The sequence below is a fragment of the Onychostruthus taczanowskii genome, unplaced genomic scaffold (genome assembly GCF_017590055.1).
Source record: "Onychostruthus taczanowskii isolate IOZ18803 unplaced genomic scaffold, ASM1759005v1 scaffold69, whole genome shotgun sequence".
NCBI classification, from domain to species: domain Eukaryota; kingdom Metazoa; phylum Chordata; class Aves; order Passeriformes; family Passeridae; genus Onychostruthus; species Onychostruthus taczanowskii.
In genome coordinates, this window is record NW_024504676.1 from 3,703,846 (window position 1) to 3,723,548 (window position 19,703).

Genomic DNA, 19,703 nt, shown 5'->3' on the forward strand with positions numbered 1-19,703 from the left:
AGCCAGATTTCTCTAGTTTTTGTATTCTGACTACTCCAAAATGACCTGGAGTGAACAGTTCTGTGACACTTAGAGAGGTAGATATTGTATACTTGCATTTGGGCACTTGATGACATACTGATTAATCAGTCCCATAAAAGATCAAAGCACAAGCTTTCCTTTAGCCTGCCATCCCTGGCATGCACATTTGTATGGGATGGTCCATTCCAGATGGTGGAATGGACCATCCCATACAAATGATGCCTTTTTCCTTGGTGTCTCAAAAACTGAGATATGGCCCCCACAGAAAGTCATGGCAGGTACCTGCAAGATGCTGGAGACAGGGGTATCCCAGTTGGATACCCAGCTGTGATGTGGATGAAACAGGACTTCTCTGAAATCACCAGCTCATTGTCCAGCAGCTGGAAAAACCAGCACAACTGAGATGCCATCAGGAAGGATATTGAGAATAAGACAGAGGGTGTGGTTTTCCTGCTGCCCACATCTTTGATGTGCTTCAGTGTGTGCAGTTCTGGTCTCCTCTAATTCCACTGTGTCCTTCTCAAGTATGAAGATACAGAGTGCTAATATTATTAAGAAAATTTGCCTTAGGAAGAGAAACCAGGAAAGTCTAGACTTTTACGTTTTGGAGAGAAGGAGACTGAGGGAAGATGCATGTGAGATTTATGAACTGAGAAAAGTGATGGATAAAGTCCACACAAAACTGTTATTCCCAAATTCCTGCAACAGCAAAGGTGAGGGACACTCAATGAGACCAGTATGAATTTGATTTAGAAGAACACACTTCTTTATACAGGGATCAGTGCTGGACTTTTGGCCCCAAGAGGCAGGCAATATCAGTAGTTCAAAAATGAATTGGACAAACAAATAGGCTTGTAAATATTCACTGAAAGGAAGAATAGTGGTGTGGCCTCTACCATCCCTAGTCCAGGGACCATAGATGGGGGGGAATATGAGGGAAGTGAACCATAGTTAGTAGCTCAGGAATGCTCTTCTTAGGTAGCATCTGCTCTTGCTGAGGGTCAGAGCAGAGCACTTGGGCTGCATGGACACTTGCTGTTACTCAAATAGTCACTTCTGGTGCTCTTAACTGAGGCTCGTACTGAGCTGTGTGGGTAATCGGGTCCCTCTTGTGGCCTAAGACCAGTACTGTGATGCTGCTATTCCACAGCATCCCTTCCAAGGACAGACCACACAAACGGGAGAGTTGAGTGTGATGGACACTTTTTAGGGAGGGGCAGGTGTGCTTCATTCAAAGCTGATTCCTTGGCTTATTGAAAGACCTGAAGGCTGTAAGCAGGGCTTGCTCGTTTTCAGTCTCAACTCCACTGCTCAGCACATGTAGTCTTGCTGAAATATTCCCCAATGTCCACAGGAGTGGAGGACTCCAGGCAAAGCTGGGTGTGGCTTGCTCTTCTAGCCTCAGTGACGAGAGGGGTGAGGCTTATGCTTCAAGGAACCTAGGAAACATCAGATCTGTTCATTCCTGCTCTTGACAGTTGTACATGTGTGCTGGCAGAGAGGAGGGTAGCAAGAAAAAAAGCATTTTATCTTCTGCCATGGTGTGCTGCTTTATATTTCTTTTGAGAGGGGAAGAAAGTAGGCTGAGAGAAAAGGCAAGCTGAAGGTGTAAATGTGGAGGCTGACTCTGCCACCTGCTACCCTGATCAGACCTGATTCCTGGTGTTTCTCTCTAGTTATAAGCGTGGATTGCATGCTTTTATTTTGAGCTGTAAGTTCTCAGATGGGTACTGGAGTTTCTGTGTAGCAGCAGCTTCAGCAGAGGGCCCTGGTTAGCTGGTGTGGCTGGCTGGATACTGCAGTGTCACTATGAGCCCTCTTGGAATGCCCTCCATGTCATCTGAGATGGGCAGCTTTGGCTGCTACATCTGTCTGTCTGTTTCCCAGACTATGCCAGCCATTTGTAGGGAATTGAGTCACTGAATGAGTACATGGCAGCAGGCTTTGAACTTCCTAAATCAGGCTTGTTAGTTGTGCTGGGGGCTTGTGCTGCCTAGAGTGCAGCTGCGCCCCGGTGGCATTTAAATTGCATCTCTAGCCCAAGGTCCTGTCTTTAGCAGGCCACCCAATCACTTCACTTTCCAGGTGTAGTGTGGAATGCCCTTAGCACCTCAGTGTATCCTCCATTCAGCTGCCATGGGCTCAGGAAGCCCCTAAACTAGAGGATGCACTTCAACAACTCTGCTTAATAAGTCCCAACAGACAGAACTCTGCTTCCACCCAAATTTTTCCTGTCCTCCTTTGACCCCCATTTGCACTCTGAGTCCTACAATGCCTGACAGCATCAGGCTGCTCCTGCTGCCTGAAGCACTTCCTCAGCTGTGCCTAATTGCATTGCTTTGTTCCCCAGTGCTGACATGATGAGAGAGAATTCCTTCCAGTTCACTCTCGATGCCACTGGTGGCTCTGCAGACTTAGGTTGTTTTTACCCCCTTCTGCCTCATTGTTTACATCTGCTTTTTCAGCTTGTTTTTACCGTTGTGATTGTAGCACAAAACCCTTCCTCTGTGTTTAACCCCTCCTCTTCCTCCTCTTCCATTGCAGCTGGAACATCAGCTACAGTCACTGAACTCGGAGCAGCTGGAGACACGCGTGCAGAACGAAAGGCTCCGGCACCTGAATGAAAACCTGCTGGAAGAGCTGGAGAAAAGCAAATGGGAGCTAGAGGCAGTGAAGGGGCAATTACAGAAGCTCCAGAAAGAGGCTCAGATTGAGCAAGAGCAGAAGGACAGGTGGGAAAAAACAGGAAAGGCGTGGTGTTAGGGCAAAGACATGGACAGAAAAGGAAAGGTTGGGCATGCAATTAAAGAATAATTATCCTAGTTAGAAGTCTTGGTCTCACCAGCAATCATCAGATTGCCTGTCACTTTTTGAGGAAAAGTAAAAACATCCCAATGGTCGTATGAGCCTGAATAGAGAGTGATACTGCTAACTCTTACCTACCTTTTGTGGGAATTTAATATATTCTAGAAAATCAGTACAAAAATACAGATGTTCCTCAGCCTAAAGGAGGATTCTCTACGTATTTTCCAGTTCACCATCCCCTCTATAATGTTCTCTTTAAAGATTCTCTTCTAATCAGTTCTGTTCCCATTTCTGGGTTAAATCTAATAGTACCTGTATAAAACATGGAGAGGTTTCAGATCCAGATGGCAGTGAGCATCCTTCCCATTTCCAGCAGCTGAGGAAGTGGAGGGGATGAGTTGCCTGCTCTCGTGTTGGAGGAGAGCAGAAGAGTTCTGATACAACCATCCCAGCTCCCAGAACAGCACTGCTTTCTCTGAATTGTCCTAAGAATAAGGCACACCCTTGTCTTTGAGAATTCCATGAGTGCCCCTGAGAGAGGGATGTTTGTATTTTCTCTCCCATTAATTTATTTCCCCTTATTTTAAAATACCTTTTGCCCAGGGATGTGTTTAGAGTCTCCAAGAACATGCAGAAAGAGAAACAAAGCCTCCTTCGGCAGCTGGAGCTCCTCAGGTGAGAACTGGTGAAGGCTGGAGGGAAATGCTGAGCTCTTATGCCTCTAAGGGGCTGAGGTTTCAGCACTGTGCTCATTTCTCCTATGGAAAGCTACAGGGTTTATTCAAGCAGTGTTTAGACTCTGCTTGTTTTTCTAGGTCCAGACAGAGTTGTGCAATTTGGCCAGCTCTGGCACATTACAGGCTTTGTTATTTCACGAGGTAATCCCTCTTCTGGAGGAATTTAGCCTTTCCTGCTGGCTAAGGCAACCATGTAGAGCCCATGACCTCGGCTGGGATACATGGAAATCTCAACATGTCTGGCTATAAACAACATCTTTATCTCTGTTCCCAAGCTCTCTTTCAGTTCTCACTTTCAAATGTTGGGGTTTACTTAATTTTTGGCAAGCCTTTCATTGTGTCTTTCCTGTGTCTTCCTTTGGAGCAGAGAAATGAACAAGAAACTTCGAGATGAGCGAGATGCCTTTGAAGCCAAGAAGCTGGTTAGTCTAAGAAAGAAAACCTTAATTCCCAACCACCCTCCTCTCATCTGCTGCTGTTGCTGTCACCACTTGGGGGCCTGTCACTTCCACGGGGGACAATGACAAGAGCTCTTGGGGCCTGGTGTTGTGCTTAATACAGACTTTGCAGTGCCTCTGTGTCCGTGCTGGAGGCAAGCTCTGCTGGTTGCTGCTGCCAACTGCCTGGGTTTAACCCAGGGCACGATGGCTGGGGACTGTCACACAGCCCTGTGCAGGGCTGCAGTGGGTGCTGCCTGCTGCACATGTGGGCTCTGTGTGTTGTGCCAGGCACTGGGCACATGCAAGGAGGGGAGACAAGCTGGATGCATCCTGGAGCTGGGTGGTGAGGAAGAAGATGGATTCTAAGATGTGCTGCTGGCTGGCTGGGCATGGAGTGGTACAGGAGGGTTTTGGAGTTTTTCTGACCCTCTGAGTTTGTAGCAGATGTTGTCAGAGTTCCTCTTGAATGGGAGCTCCCCATTCCTGTGAACTCTGCTGGGTGCTGCAGTGAGCCTTGTGTCAGAGAACTAGGAGAAAGCAGGATCTCTCTCATCTGGAACTGTCAATCTCTGGCCTTTCCCAGGTGCCAAGATAAGCACAGATATGTGGTCTATTTTTACTTCTTATTATTTTTTCATTATAAAATTTTTGTGTTCCCAAATGTTGCTTGCACAGCTGCTCTGCCCTCTTGGATCCATCCTTGCCACCATGTCTTTGCCTGCTCTGGGATTATGCCCCACCTGAAGATCTGGAAGTAGGTGACTTGCAGGGAGGACAGTGACAGGCTATGATAGAGCTTTTCTGACTGCTGTGTAAAGGACTCTGGAAGGAAACACAGGGATTGTGCCTGTATGAGAAACAAAATGCCCTGTTCAGTCCAGAGGTTGGAGTTCTCCAGGTGAAGAACATATAAAATAATATCAATAACAATTTTGGATAGATAGGTGTGTTTCTAAAATCTGGAAGATTTTTTTTTCTTCAGTCTTCATTTTTAAAGCTGCTGACTATGTAGATGTACACCAGAGCTTCCTGCTCCCTCTTGGAAAAGCCATAAGCACAGTCAGTCTGTAGCAGAGTCCAGTGCAAGCAGGCAAAGAAAATGGTTTCTCCTCTTTCCATGTGTTCTGCTTCATCAGCTTGTGGGTTCCTATGGGTGGGCGAGTGGCCTGTGGAGACCACAGCTCACGTCTGTACCTCTGTGTGTGCAAAGCTTGTCTGCTTCTCCTCTCTTCTCTTGTGCTCCCCTGCTAACACCTGCTGCTGCAGCTGGACCCAAGAGAGAGCCCAGTACAGAGTCACAGCACAGAGAGGCTGCTTTCTACCTTCTCCCAGCCATGGCAATAGGGAACAAGGAACAGGGTGAACTCTTGCCACCATTGCTCATCTGGCAAGGCTGTGTCTTGCTGGGCAGTTGAAGCCTGTACTGGAATAAGGTTTTTTTCCTTTGGCTGCTCTCATTTCAGTCCACAGGGAAGCAGGGCTCCAAGGGCTCACAGAGATGCTGCTATCATCATACACCTGCAGAAGGTCTGCTCCCCAGCCTGTCTCACAGTAAGGGGGGGAGAAAATGGCAATACTTCCCTGCAGAAGCAAAAAGGAGAGTCCAGCCTTCTGATGGGGATCCCTAGTGTGCAACACACACTCTGCCAGAGATTATCAGTGACTTTACAGGCTAGAAAGAAACTCAAGGCCTTAATACCCTCTTTTAGTGCTGGGAAGAGTTATTTCTGTGAAATCAAGGAGTGGTGAACAGAGGTTCTTTCATAGCAAAGATTTTGAAGTGGTTGGTAGGAGGAGTTGGGCTGTATGTGGCTGATACTCAGTCACTGCTCCTTTGCTCTTCTCAGTTCCCAGCTTAATACCTTGCTCTTTATAAGAGTTTCTTGCCTTGCCAGGGTGAGCAGACCCTGGCCCCACTGCACTGTGGGGCACTCTCTTGTCCCAGGCAAGAGAGGCTGGGTCACAGATAGCGATATGTGACTATTTCTGTCAATGTGCAAACCACTGATGGGTATTTTTAAGACCCAGGGGTTGCAGGTTCAGTTTCACACCCATGACCCATCTGGCTATGGAGTTATGCTTGTATGCTTTATGTTGACAGAGCAAATTTCATGTCTGTTCATCATGAAGAGTGTTTTGGTACTTTGACTACTTTTGACATGTATTTTTATTTCACTGGTAAACCAGAATCTTTCCCATCCAAAATGCTTGTACATGTGCTGTTGTGGAATCCTTGTCATCATGTGTTACACAGCTGTGATGTCGCATCTGTCCCTTCACCATCCTGGTGAAAAACCGAATGTTACACAAACCTGGCAGGCCAATAAAGCATGGCAGAACCAATGGCAAAACATGCCCCATTGTTCCTCCTTTCTTACCCAAGTCTGTGCTCTGCAGGCTGTTCCCTCTCCAGGTAAGGTGGTGGCACAGCAGATTGTATGGGAGTCCTTTTGCTCCACAAGTGACTTGAAGGTTGTGACTCAGCTCCAGTGGCCTGTAACACAATTTCCTCCTTCTGTGTGGCTAGAGAGTACCCTTGAGTGAAGCTGATCAAACACTGAAAACTTCCCCTTCTGTACCTGATGGAGAACCACTGGTTGTCTGTACCACAGCCTGGCTGTGTTGACTGGACTGTTGTTATGCACTTGGGGGTCATTTGCCTTGGGAGATTTGTGCTCCACAGTTGTGAGCCTCTCAGTGCTGGATTGTTTCTGTAGCTGGAGGTTATTTTGAACATCAGTTTCATATGTAAAAAATGTTTTGTTCTTTCCCTGCAAAGCTCCTAGTTGGATCAGGCCCTCTGTGGAGTTTGGAGTGTCTCCCTTTTTTAGACTGCATTGCAGTAAAGGTGTCCTGGGAGTTCTGACCAACAGAACAGCTTCTTAATTTTTTTGCCTTTTAAAATAAGCCTTCAGTAAGGATTATTGAAGGAATAATCTTTGTAGTTCTCCAGGCTGTGGGAAGCATGAAGGATGGCCTGTCCAGAGCTGCCTGCAGGTGTTTGGTCAGTTCAAAACTGCTGTGAGAGGCAGATCTGGCAGACTGCAAACCCTTCCCCCAAAAATAACCAGTAAGGACATGTTAGAAATCTTCAGATTTGCAGACTGAATACCTCTCCCTTTCCCCTAGTGCCCATGTGATGGGCATCTTTCCATGCTGTCTCTCACTTCACATTTTGTATGTGTGGCCAGAGCAGTGACTCTGCTGGGAATGGCAATGTCCTCTATGGGGGGAAGAGGTTGGGAGAGAGGTTGTCCTGCTTTCTCCTTCTCTCAGGAGCTGGTAAATACTGGATGTAGGAAGTGTTCATTCTGTGATAAGTAGGAGGAAAGCATGGGGAGGGATGTTGGTGTAAGGCAGAGCATGTACATCACCCTTTGTAGAGCTGCCCCCTTCCTTTCCTGAGCCGCCTCCTTCCTTTCTTGTGGTTCATGTGCAGCTCTAGGTGAGTACAGGTCAAGGAAGGGTACTAGTGTCTTCTAAGGAAGGGGCAATTGGTCTGCCCCACAAAACATTAGCATAAGAAAGAGGCAGGTGGGGAAAGATTCAGCTGTGAGACCAAGTGGAGAACAAGCCACAGAAATAAAAACTCTGGCTAGCTAGAGGAAGAAACCAGTTTGGGACATCAGCACTTTGATGTATTTTCAATTGAAGGAGAAAGCAGCAACAGTGATGGCTTCTTGCAGGAATTAAATTATTTGAACTGAGAAAAGCAAGCCCTGTGCTTACCTCTTTCAACCTTCCAGTGAGGCACTATCACTGCACCGTGTGGGGCTGCCAGGGCTCCAGCCTTGCCTCCCCAAAGTGCTCTACAGAGGTGGGGAGTGGTTGAACTGGGGCTGTAATCACATTCTTCATTCCTTCTCTTTTCAACTTCCAGGTGCCTCAGAACAAAAATGCCCTGTTGAAGAAAGGGTCAGTGCTAGGCAGTTTGCTGCTGGAGGACAAGCCTGTCAAACGGTTAGATGGGTGTCTGTGTCGTGTCCATGGTGTCAGTCCGTGCCCACTGCAGTGCCCTGTCAGTCAAGCTGTGTCCTGGGTCTGGTTATCCCACCTTGATGCTGGCTGGTTTTGGGAGTGTGGTGGGGTGCAGCTTTTCTGTGGCTTTAGCTGTCTCGTGGCATCAGGTGGTGTTAGCTCAGCATGAAGCTGAGGATACTGTTCACTAATTTCCACAGGGAGGTGGCCCTGCTGCTGCTTATGCCCGCAGCAATGTGGGGAGCAAATCTAAATATCACCAGAAGGTCTGGGACTGTTAATGGGATGGGAGTCACAAAGGCTGCCTCTTTCTGAGTCAGGCAGCTCTGTTGAAATGACTGGATCAACTCCCAGGTGTGCCAGTTTGTCCTCAGGCACAAATCCTGTCCACTGGTGCCTTGTGCCAGAGTCCATATCCCTGGGGCATGGGAGAGGGCACAAATTGCACAAGGGTTGGGTTCCTTCTGGCAGCTGAAGGCCTCAAGGAGGGGGCCTGGCTCCAGGTGGGTTCATCCTGCTCATCTCCCTCTACACCTATGCAGATCCTCACTTGGCACACCAGGCCTCCCTTAGGCAAGGCAGGTAACTCATCTGTGTGGCCAAGGCCTTTTCTTTTTTTTCCCCACTCTACGTGCAGAATATACAATGACCTGGCTTGGAGCTGGATCTCACCTGCAAGTGCTGGTCCCAAACAAGTTTTAAAGGCAGCGCATTCCCCTGTTTCTTACCAGGTCTCTGCAGAAAGTTCCACTGCTGCCCAGTTTCTCCCGGTGCTAGCCAGAGACAGGTCTAAGCTCAGTTTCTTCCAGCTTCAACTCATCCTTAATGCTTGTAGTTCTGGATTGTAATTTAAGGATTTAGCTCAAGGCTCCTTGGCTCATGGGTTTACGGAAAACCAGGTAGACTCTGGAGAGGGCTGATTCTTGGGCCCGGGGTGGGGGGTTGCCTGGTGAGGTCTGAGGCAGAGCTCCTTCATGGTTGTGTGACTGCCTCATTCTGTCCATTGAATCAGATAACCAAGTTCTCCCATCCTCCTCTTTGCAATTATTTCTTGCAAAGTTCCTTCTAGCTGCAACTGGAAGAAACCTCCTGGAAAGGCTTAACAGCTGGAGAAGTTTGGCAACTAAGGTGATGGGAGAAGGGGAGAAGTAGTTGTTGGCCTTGTCTCTGTCCTGGTGCTGTCACACCACATTGCTTGAGAAACATGAACAGAAATCCATTAGATCTGAGGTCACTGTTCAGAGTTTTGTGTTTGTCCCTTTGCTCCCACTGAAGAGGGTCTTGAGCCCACTCATTGTGTGATTTTGCCAGCCCTGGGAGATAGGCACCATTCCCCAGAGCCTGAGACTGTGTCCATTTTCAAGAGGGAGGAGCTCCAGCTGGCCTGGCTCTGGGCTGGCATTTGGGCAAATGCAGGGAGGGCAACCAGGAATGCGAGCTCCCTTTCATAGAAAAAAGTGTAGGCATGGCAGCACATGGATTTTGCAGCCCAGATGAAGTGTACTTGCTGGAATGAGAAAGAAGACTTGTCTGGATTCCTGCACTAACAGAAAAGTTGCAGAGGGGGTGGGATGTCCTGCCTCTGAAGAGACTGGCTGTAGTACACTCTGGTCACTCTAATTTCCTTCCAAATGCAATCTGCTGGACACTGAAAGCAACAGAGACACCTGTGGGGGATTAATATCTTCAGCTTAATTCTAGGTCTTCTCATTCTTGTCTAGTACTTTAACCATAGAAAACCAGTGATGCTGCCTTGCTCCTCAGCAGTGGTTCCAGCAGTTTAACTTGGTTATTTTAGGTGTTCTTTTGAAGGTTGTTCCTCCAGCTACCACATCAGCTCTACCCCCAGTGCATCAGCCTGCTCTTGTGTGGGCACATTCTGTTACTTCTTTTTGTATGGTATTTAGCAACAAAAATACAGGAGTAATTATTGGTTGGGGTTTTTTGTTTTGTTTTTTTTTTTTTTTAAAGGAGCTTTCATTTTGTATGTTTTGCCTCATTTTTTCACTGCTGAGGGAAGTGATAAGCAAAGAATTATTGAAAAATCCAAAGTGGCAATTTTTATTACAATTAGTTAAGTATTTGTCAGCACATGAGAGTACAGCACAGCTCTGGTGAGCTGTCTCTCTTTCCCTAGGGGAGCCACTGATGCCTTGGTCACAGGGAGTGTGGGGAGTGAATATATAGAGTTCCTGTGAGAGCTTCATATACACTAATTGGATTGCATTGGTTGGTTGGGAATTTGCAACCTCCTTCTTTCCCTGTGTCCTCCCCCTCTCCCACTCTATCTGTGCTGCCTATGGACTTCAATACAGACAACTGGCCTCTGCGGACCTTCCCTTCACCTTCCCAGTGGATATGGCAGTGGAAGAACCCAACAGAAAGAACTGTAAATACTTCCCAGGCAATGGGGTATGGATGAAGACTGGAGAAGAAGGCAGCACAAACTTTGGAGAGAACAGCGGAGATGAGGAGAGATGGCCCTTGGCAGCAGATCCTGAGTGGTTTAAGATAACTTTGAAGGGTCACTCTGACTGCAGAAAAAATGCAGATGGCCTAGATGCTGCTCCGCTGCCTCCTCGAGCCCAGCCTGTTGGCACTGAAACCAGGGTGAGTGCAGTTACCTGGGGCTGTTCCTCAAATACCTGCTAGGGTTGGTGTCTGACTCTCTTCCCATCAAACTCAGCTCCACAGATTTACAGTGCAGGGGTCCACTCCCTAAATCACAGCACTGCCTGCAGCTGGGCTCTTCAAAGCCTCATGTCTTTTTCCATTGTAGCTCCAAGCACTGGAACCAGCCAGCTGTTCCCCAGATCGCATCTTTAAAGTGGTGTTTGTGGGGAATTCTGGTGTTGGGAAGAGCTCCTTCATCCACCGCTTCTGCTATGACAGGTTCTTGGCTGAGCTCAATGCAACCATTGGTAAGTAATAGGGTGCCTGGTTCATCTGGATAAGGAAGGTGGGAAAGGCAGCCTGGGAAAAGGCTATTTTGCCTGTGTTACAGCCCAGCTAGAGGGTAAAGATGGTCCCTCTCCCAGTATTGAATCAATCTTGCAATTTCCCTGAACTAAATGGAGTTTGTCTGGCCATTGTAATGGCAAGCTGCTCTCTTCCCATGCTTTTCATAATCATTGTCACCTTCCTGCCAGGTATCGATTACCAGGTGAAGAGTCTAATGGTGGATAACACCCAGGTTGCCTTACAGCTGTGGGATACAGCTGGGCAAGAGAGGTAAGCAATTTCTGCCGGGCTCAGTGGAGGAAAGGGAAAGAATGCATGCAGGTGGTGACTCTTCCTGGGGAAACTGTCAGCTTCAGAAGGACCAGACAGGTCATGACAGCTATTCCAGTGCTGAACCTGCAGCAAAGGTCTGTTCCAGAGATTGCTAGAAGCTGTGACTATGAAGCAGGGCCTGGGGGGATGGCTCTGAGGATTGACAGAAAAGTAGTTTTCCGTGTGTCTGACCTGCATGCTTGTGGCTCCAAGCAATCTGTCCTTAGATATATGTCATAGGGTTCAAAGGGTGGAAAGGACAGTGACCCTTTCCAGATCTGATTCAGCTGTCAAAGCCAGCTGAATTAGCCTGACCTGTGGGAAAGGTGAACTACCCTGCTGGACTCTGTCAGTGAGTCCCTTTCACTGTCCCTCCTGCTGATAGACTTGTGTAAGAGATAATCTTTGGTAGAGGGGTTGTGCAGCATTCTGTGACAGTGAACACTTGCTCCCCATTTGAAGCCCTCTAGTTTTAAAAGCATGGGATATCTCTAGATGTTACCAGCAGTGTTGGTGAGGACAAGAGTGGTAGAGGACACATTTGACCCTAATCTGCTACTAGAGATGAAGGCCCATCACTAGCTCCATGTAAGTTAGATTTTATGTAGGATATAATTTGAAGCTTAAGATGAGAAGCTATTTCAAGAGGACCATGAACCTCAAGGGCCTGACAAAAATAAGCACTGGGTGTTTTGAGCTAAATATGTTATGGGGGCAGGTCTTCAGGGAGCAGCCAAGGTCATGGGAATATTCTAATCCTAAACTGTGCCAGTGATGCCGTCTCAGGCAGCTAGACCTTGCAGAGCTGGTGGGAATGTACTAAGTAGGAGTATCTATAGAAAAGCAACTCTCTCTTCCAAAATTAGGCTTCATGCTGAGGAAATAATTATTTCTGGGGAGACTCCTGTGGTTATTTTGATGCTGAAACCAAGCAGTAAGGGGAGCTGCTATGACATAAAGTGTGACATTTTATTGAGGCCAGATTGCAGCAGAGGCCAAATTCAAGATATTGTCTCTGCAGAAGGACCTTTACTACAGGCCCGTGCAGAATGAGCAGGTCTTAATGTGTACCCACAAGAGAGAGCTTGGCTCATTGCTGATACCAAATAGGAGATCTGGGAAGAAGAAAAAGCCTTTTCTACTTCTGGAGGAATATTAATTACTTCTAACTAGAGGTGTTCATCTGTAAATATCTAAGGAGGAGATGGAAGAACCCCTTGGAGCACACAAGGAGAACTCCTTGGTGACTTCCCTGAGACTTATGCATGCTACCTTTGATGGTTCTTCTGGAACATCTTGCCTGGCTGGCAGTTCCAGAGGTGCACCTTGATTGCCAAAGATCCTGTCTGTGCTTTCTCAGTTGGGTGGGTGCCAGAATATCATGTCCTTATTGTAGTGAGAAAGAACAGGCTTCAGGCAACTATCTGAAGAGTACAGGAGGATAACAGCTGTAGGTTTTCTTGGCTTGTAAGAAGAGAGTTTGTTGTCCTGTGCAGGGCTGAAATACACAGCTCTCTAGCGAGTTCTCGGGACTTTTGTTATATTTATTCATTCCCAAATTACATTGTTAATTCCATCAGTTTGCAGTCATTGTGGTTATATCATGGCTCTGTCACAAAGTGTTTACAGATTCTAAGGTTTGGGTTAGTTGTTTTGGTTGTTTGGTTTGGTTTTTTCTTTGGTTTGCTTTGGTTGGAATTTATTCACAAAATACAAGCTTGCGGTTTTAAAAGGTAGAGACAACAAAAAATAGATGTCTGGCAGGAGTTTTTCCTGGAAATTGTGTCTAGCTCCTGAGTTTTTATGTATAATGCCATTGGTTTATAGATTTGATAGTGGAAACAGACTGTACTGATGCTGAGTTCTTAATTGCTGTTTTGGCAGCCCTGGGGCAGGCATTACGCATGCCTAGTTTGTACTGTGCTACAGCTTAGTCTGCAGATTCTTCCGGACTATAGAGAAAGATCATGTTTTCTCCATCAGTTTCCCTTTTAATAGAAAGTTACCTTTTCCTGTCCCACCCAAATAGATTCTTCTGCTTCTTTATTCCTGACCTGCAAAGGTGGTCTTTCATGCTTTCTCAGCACCAAGCATTTGGCCAGATTCCTGCCTGCCCACAGCTGCCTGGCCTGTCTCAAAGGTGCAGGGATCTGTGCAGACACCAGCCCTGAGGGGCACATCACGTGTGGGTGCTGCCAGGCCTTGCAGAGAGCCTGCACTGACAGACAGACAGACAACCCCACTCTGTTACTTCCCGTGGCACAGCCGTGGTTCTGAGGGTGCCTTTGGTTTTGTCTGGGCTCAGGTTTCGGAGCATCACCAAGCAGTACTTCCGGAAGGCAGACGGGATCCTGGTGATGTACGACATCACGGCCGAGTGCTCCTTCGTGGCCGTGCGGAACTGGATGAGCAGCGTCCAGGTGAGAGGGGACCTGGGCTCCGGTGCTGCTGCTGGTCCCTTGCCCCCAACAGTCTGCCTGGAAGTGACATTTTTCAGTGCCCCACAACGTCCTGTTGACCTTGTGAAGCTGAATTATCAAAGCAGATGCCTGTGCTGGTCAGTTTGGAACCAGAGGCTTTGTGTCAAAGGTAACAAAGCCAGTGGTAGCCCATTAAATCAAGGAGGGCTGTTTCTGTGGCAGAACGTGGTGGGACCTTCCAAAACAGTAGCATGGTTTGTAGGCAGCCCCTGTGCACTGGCTACATCTCCTGAATGTGGTCACATACTACCTGTGCTCAGGCAGGGAGATCTGGTGTCTGGTCTATGCACAGGAAAGGGAGGTGGTTCTTTTAATTTCCTTTTTAAAGTTAAAACTTAGTAACAATGTATTAATACTGTTGGGTTTTCCCGTCTTTTATTTCCAAACACTCACTAAAAGCATTTATCTGTGGCTTATATCTTCTTGGGGACACAAAAATACCTCTCTTTATAATTTAAATTAGTTGTGTGTAGATGATCAAGAGGTGAAGGGAAATTTTCAAGGGTGGTTTTGTTTTGATTGTGCTGAGTTTCAAAAAACCCAGATCTCAGTGGAATCAGTAAAGTATCAGTTGGAGGATTCTAATACTGTTAATTTCCACAAGCCTGTTGGGGAAAAAACCAAACAAACAACCACTTATGTCTTTGGACTCAAAAAGATCAAATGTTAATATCTTCAAAACTAACCAGCCTCTGAATGTCAGGTTCCTTTCAGGAGGAAGGTTAAATTGAGTGCACAGAAATTCAAGCCACATGAAATCTGTATATTTTAATGTCTGTCTTTTTTTCCTCCTCCTCATCTGTGTGTTATTTTGTTTTGAAGCTGTTCAGGTTTTGTATACTGCCCAGGGCACTTGATTGTGGAAATAACTTTGAGCCCTGTTCTTACTCTGACCATTCTCTAGTGAGCCAGTTGAACTATAGAGAGTTTGACCAGAGGTAAGGGGCTCCAGGAATTGCCTAGGAATAACAGTTCCTACAGAGACAACTTACAAGGGGTGAACTTGCTCAGCCAGTGGATTTTCAGCAAGGGGTCATTGAGTTTAGGACAACACATTAGGCACTGTACTGCACATACAACAATTACTGAGCTTATTTAGAAGATCTGCCAGATCACAAATTCCAAAATTCCTATGGGGAAAGCTGCTTTTCTTTAGACTTCTTATTTTCCTGAGAGGCACTTTTATCCTGTCTCCCCTCTGTCACCGTCCCAGCTCAACATACCAAACATTTGGAATGTTTCCCTGGTTCAAGCTTCCCTTCACAAATCCCCGGGGCTATTGAAGGAATGGCTGTTTAATGATCTAATGGGCCTGATCCTGCTGCCACTGAAGGTCTTGTTTGCTTGGGCTGGAAGGATCTGCTCTGAGTGGCTGGGTCTCTAGGGGTCTTTATTTCTTTTGCAGGAAGGTATAGAGGATGGAGCTGTGGTGTTTCTGCTTGGAAATAAATTGGATGCTGTGCAGAGAGAGACCCGGAAAGTGCCCAAGGTGGAGGGGGAAAGGCTGGCAAAGGTGTGACTCATTGCTCTGCTGTTTGACTTGCTCTGCAGCCACCCTCCAGCAGTGAGCAGGGCAGACTGGCTGGCAGAAAGCCCTTCTTGGAGCCTTTTCCAGTATGGTACCTCCCACCCCCCGTTTCTCCAATGTGAACAGGTCCCTCTGGTACAAGGGAGGATGAGGTGGTGGCCTGTATGTGACAGACAATAACCCTTGAGCAGGCTCATGTATTTCTTGTGGGGCTTGATGCCTCATTTCACTCTTTCTGAGGGGAACATGCATGGCTGATTTCCCATTTGAGGGCTCCCTAATGCCTCTTTCCTCACTCCCTTGTCTGCCTGCCTGCTGGGTGGGGGGAGACAGGGTTTCAAAGAGTTTCCTGCCTTCTGGACTCGCAACAAAAAGGTAAGGGAATCAAAGTACTCTGGACAGATGTTTTCTCTTCCCAAACAACTTCCCCAGTGCTGCCTTTTGGACACTCTGGCTTGGCCCTCAATGCATCTCCTCCTCCTGGGTTGGTGAGCAGGGTGTGCTCCCCAGCAGGGTAGCAGCCATCCTCCTGGCTCCAGTGGCTCTTAGCAGGGTTCTTGGGGATGAGGGTGGGCCAGCTCCCAAGGCTGTGAGTGAATGGTGTTGGGGAGAGCTGGCAGTCACTGTGGGTACTTGCTGTGCTCTCTGGCAGGAGTACAAGGCTGTGTTCTACGAGTGCAGTGCCATGACTGGCTACAACATCATGGAGCCCATGCTGCACATGGCCAGGTCAGTGAACATGAGCCATCACTCTGGGACACTTCCCCAGCTGGAGGTGACTGGTGTGGGCTCTCCTGGGGAATAGGCAAGAAGAGAGGGGTGTCAGAGACTAACTTTTGTTACATCCCAAAAGAGACCTGACTCCAGGTCCTTGTCTTTTGTGCCTGGAAAGCAACAAGTGTAGACTGGACTCTGCACACAAAGCTTCACTTGGTAGAACTGTCTATTGCAAGATTAGGAGTTTAATTTGAATATTTCATCACAAAAACGTTGCATACTGTCCCAGATTTTAAGCTGGTGTTTTCAGTTTGAAGTCTTCATGCAGCTCTAAGGGTTCTTTCTCCCCTATCTTATTAAGCTGAGCTGTTTCAGTGGCAATCATTTTTAAATGAGGTAAGATGCTGTTTAGCTGAAAGAAATTTGCTCTAAAATTTTTAGTTTAAAAAGGTAGTTTTTGGGAAAAAAGTATTTCAAATCTCACAAGAAAACTATCATTTTGTTTTCTTTTATCTCTTCACCACCTCCTGCATCATCTGTGTTAAAGCCACAGCAGGACTTAGCTGTTCATTAACTGGGCAGATTAATTTATCATCTAGGTGAATCACATCTCCCCATAGCATGTGCCTTCAGCATGCTTTTTTACCATGGTACTGCCAAGATGGCCCAGACAGGTGGAGCAAACAACCCAGGATTCTAACATCAATAGGGGATCTTGGGAATAAGGCACAGGCCACTCATACTGGTGCTCAGATTACTAAGTCATGGTACCCCCTCTTGTATGTGTCCAGTTTCTTTCCTTGTTCCCTGGAAATTCTTGCTCATTCTCTGTGTGAGACTTATCTAGCCCAGCTTCCAGAGAAGTCCAGTCTTTGGGGCTGTCACTTCTTGCAATCCTAAATGTAAATCCTAAATGGCTGCCCTAAAGGGCAGAGGCAAATGCCTTGGCAGGAAGAGCTCAGTAACCATGTTGTGTTCTTGATCTGTGCTGCTCTTTCCAGGTTGCTGACAGCACAAGAAGACAGGCAGAGGGAGAATGCCCTGCAGCTGGAGGATATCAGCAGGAGGAAAGGGTGCTGCACATAAAGCACACCAGTGTGTCAGCAAGAGACACGTGCCAATGCTGTAGCATGAAGCTGGGGGTTCCTTTCAAGCAAGCTGAATTTGATGATATCAGCTCTCTAGAGGCTTGGGGAAGGTGCAGCTTTTCCCAGTCTGTGAATTTTGAGGCATAAATCAGGCCAAAATGTGCATATTATCTGCACTGTTCTATTTCCCAAGTCTGCATGCAGCCCTGGTCTCTAGAAGCCTCTGCTTCTTTGAGGGAATTTGGCTGGTCTTAGCTAGCAGCACAGACTGGGCCTTCTGTCTGGAGAGGTTGGTTCCCTGTAAAGGGATGAAGTCTTGTTCCTGTTCTTTCTGGCAAAGAAGTGGCCCAGCAGCAGAGAGCAGAGGACACAGTGGGTCTGCATTAAACAGAATTTCCATGTAAGAGAGAAGGATATTATTTTAAATTTGGGCTGGCTCTAAGTAGTGATCCATCTGTCTCAGAGGGAGGCATCTCCTCTTGGTTCTGCAGCTGCAGTGCTCAGCTGAGAGCCCACTGTGGTGGGTGAGAACACTTCCACTGCTTCCTGCAAGATCTGGATTGGGCCCTGGATTTACTGCAGCATTTGGCTGGGCTTGTCAATATTGTAGTTAACAGATTCCATATGTGATTTGAGAGGATGAATCATCCCAATGGCTTTCACTGCTTTGTCACCCTTATGGACCTTTTCACTGTCCTGTCGTATGTTTGCAGAACACAGAGCCGCTGCTCTGGGACCCGCAGGCGCTGCCTGTGCTGCTGATTCATAGCCCATTGCAGGAGCTGTCTGTACAAACCAGGGGAGCCATGTATAGCCTGTTTTAAGGCTGAATGCTGCCTGTTTCCTCCCATTCTCCTTTCCTGAAGAATCTCTAGCAACTTGGAACTGCCTTACCTGCAGTCCTGAAAGATCCCACCAGAGTGCTTTCAAATGCACTGGATGGAAGCACAAGGCAGCTGCCAGTGTGAAAGGTACTTTTTTCTCTTGCAGGGACCTTGAGCAACAGCCTCACTTGACTGGTGAAGGGCCTGAGAAAGAGCCAGACTGAATCTGTTCCCACTGGGAAGGGGCCTTTTTGTCAGTAAGGGGCAGAGCAAAGAGAAGCAGGGCAGAAGTAGAAACTGTCCCCAGAAGTGCTGCTGTTGGCAAAGCTGCCATGGTGCCTGGGCATGGAGCTTCTGGGGTGTGATGCTTTCTGGTTTGCAGCTCAGCAGCTCTCAAAGCCTTGGGATTGAGTGAGATTTTTGTTACTGCCCTTTCCCCTTTTATCTTCAAGGCTGTTTCTGTATGTGACTGACATTTTAGGCACAAGATGTGATACTGCAGCTGTGATGCAGCCTCCAAACCTTGCAGTATAGGGAAGGCCTGTACTTGTCAATGGTCCTTCCTCTCTTGGGATGAGGCGTTTACTCTCAATGTCTATTTATTGCACAAATTTTACTGGGAATATCCCAGGCAGGAAAAGTGCTCTGAGTCACCTACAGACATCAGTAGTACAAAGAATTTCCATGGCACTTCCTGGTGCCCTTTACCTCTGATAGGAAAGAGGAAGTTTTTCTCTGGAAGAGCAGGATTTCTGAGTAAAAGGAAGAGCTAAAAGTAATGAGATCCTGCTCAGTCCTTACTGTTGGCTGGCTGTGGCTCACACTGTTTAACTGCGATAACACTCTCCAGAGACTGGGAATCAGAAAGCTACAAGAGGCCCTGAAGGAACCAGGGTAGCTGGTGTGGAGCCTGGAGTAACACCTACAGTGCTGCCAGAGGGACTGCTTGTGTTTGCAAGGAGTGATTTTTGGGAAGGGAAATCCATGCTAAGGTGTTCTGAACATGCACCTCCCACGCTCTGTACACAGCACACCCGAGACAAAGGCGTGAAACACGGCTGACACACAAATAGGGGCCAGTTCTGTGTGTTACCTTTATCAGTGCTGTCGTACTGCAATGGCAAGAACCAGCAGGTTCTTTCAATGTACAACCTTAAGTATGTCTTCTTAGTGTGCAAACAGTACAGGCAATAAAGAAATGCTGTCTTACAAGTGGTTGTGTTGAGAGATTTTTTTACAGGTGCTGCAAGAGATCAGCCTCCCATCTTCAATCACTGATCCTAGTGTGACCTTCCCTTCTCACTGCTCAGGAAGTGGCCTCTCCCCCATGGTGGTACACAGGGGGTCTTACAAGCAGGGAGAGAGTTAACCAGGAACCCATGTCTTAGGGGCAGCTCAGAAGAAATTCATCTCCAGTCTTTTTTTACCTCCTTTAAGCAGCCAGAGTCTGCCTAGCTTATTAAGGAAGGCAGAACATGGAGGAAAAAAAGGGGAGACACTTCCCCAATGTCTGGGGGTATAGTGCTTTCAGAGAGGGGCAGGTTCTCACCTTGTTACCTGTATCCATATAACTAAACCTTTATTTTATTAATATCCCATGCATTCTTTTCACTAGAGTTAGGGATGTTGTTGCTTTTAATCCTTGTGCCCTGGCATGACTCCAGCTGGATGTTCATGCATTACAGAACTAATCACTCTACAGTTTTGACCAAACAAATTATTACTCATTTCCCTTGCTATAAACTGATAGCACAAGTAGTTCCTTGTAACATATATTTTTTGTAAGCAGGAAAGGGTGGATTTTTGTTTCAA

At 47.1% G+C, this 19,703-nt stretch overlaps 1 protein-coding gene across 4 annotated transcripts in view; it reads left to right on the forward strand.

The window, feature by feature from the left end:
* Positions 1-19,077, forward strand: part of CRACR2B (calcium release activated channel regulator 2B) — a 46,136-nt gene extending 27,059 nt beyond the window's left edge. For all 4 annotated transcript variants that reach the window (XM_041421164.1, XM_041421163.1, XM_041421162.1 and 1 more), the window contains 11 exons: positions 2,566-2,753; positions 3,430-3,501; positions 3,931-3,985; positions 7,884-7,963; positions 10,297-10,591; positions 10,761-10,902; positions 11,131-11,212; positions 13,560-13,674; positions 15,140-15,247; positions 15,915-15,991; positions 16,981-19,077. In XM_041421164.1, the coding sequence (XP_041277098.1) occupies positions 2,566-2,753; positions 3,430-3,501; positions 3,931-3,985; positions 7,884-7,963; positions 10,297-10,591; positions 10,761-10,902; positions 11,131-11,212; positions 13,560-13,674; positions 15,140-15,247; positions 15,915-15,991; positions 16,981-17,065 (1,299 nt within the window). In that variant the 3' untranslated portion in view covers positions 17,066-19,077. The remainder of the gene's footprint in view (positions 1-2,565; positions 2,754-3,429; positions 3,502-3,930; positions 3,986-7,883; positions 7,964-10,296; positions 10,592-10,760; positions 10,903-11,130; positions 11,213-13,559; positions 13,675-15,139; positions 15,248-15,914; positions 15,992-16,980) is intronic.
* The last annotated feature ends 626 nt before the right edge of the window (positions 19,078-19,703 follow it).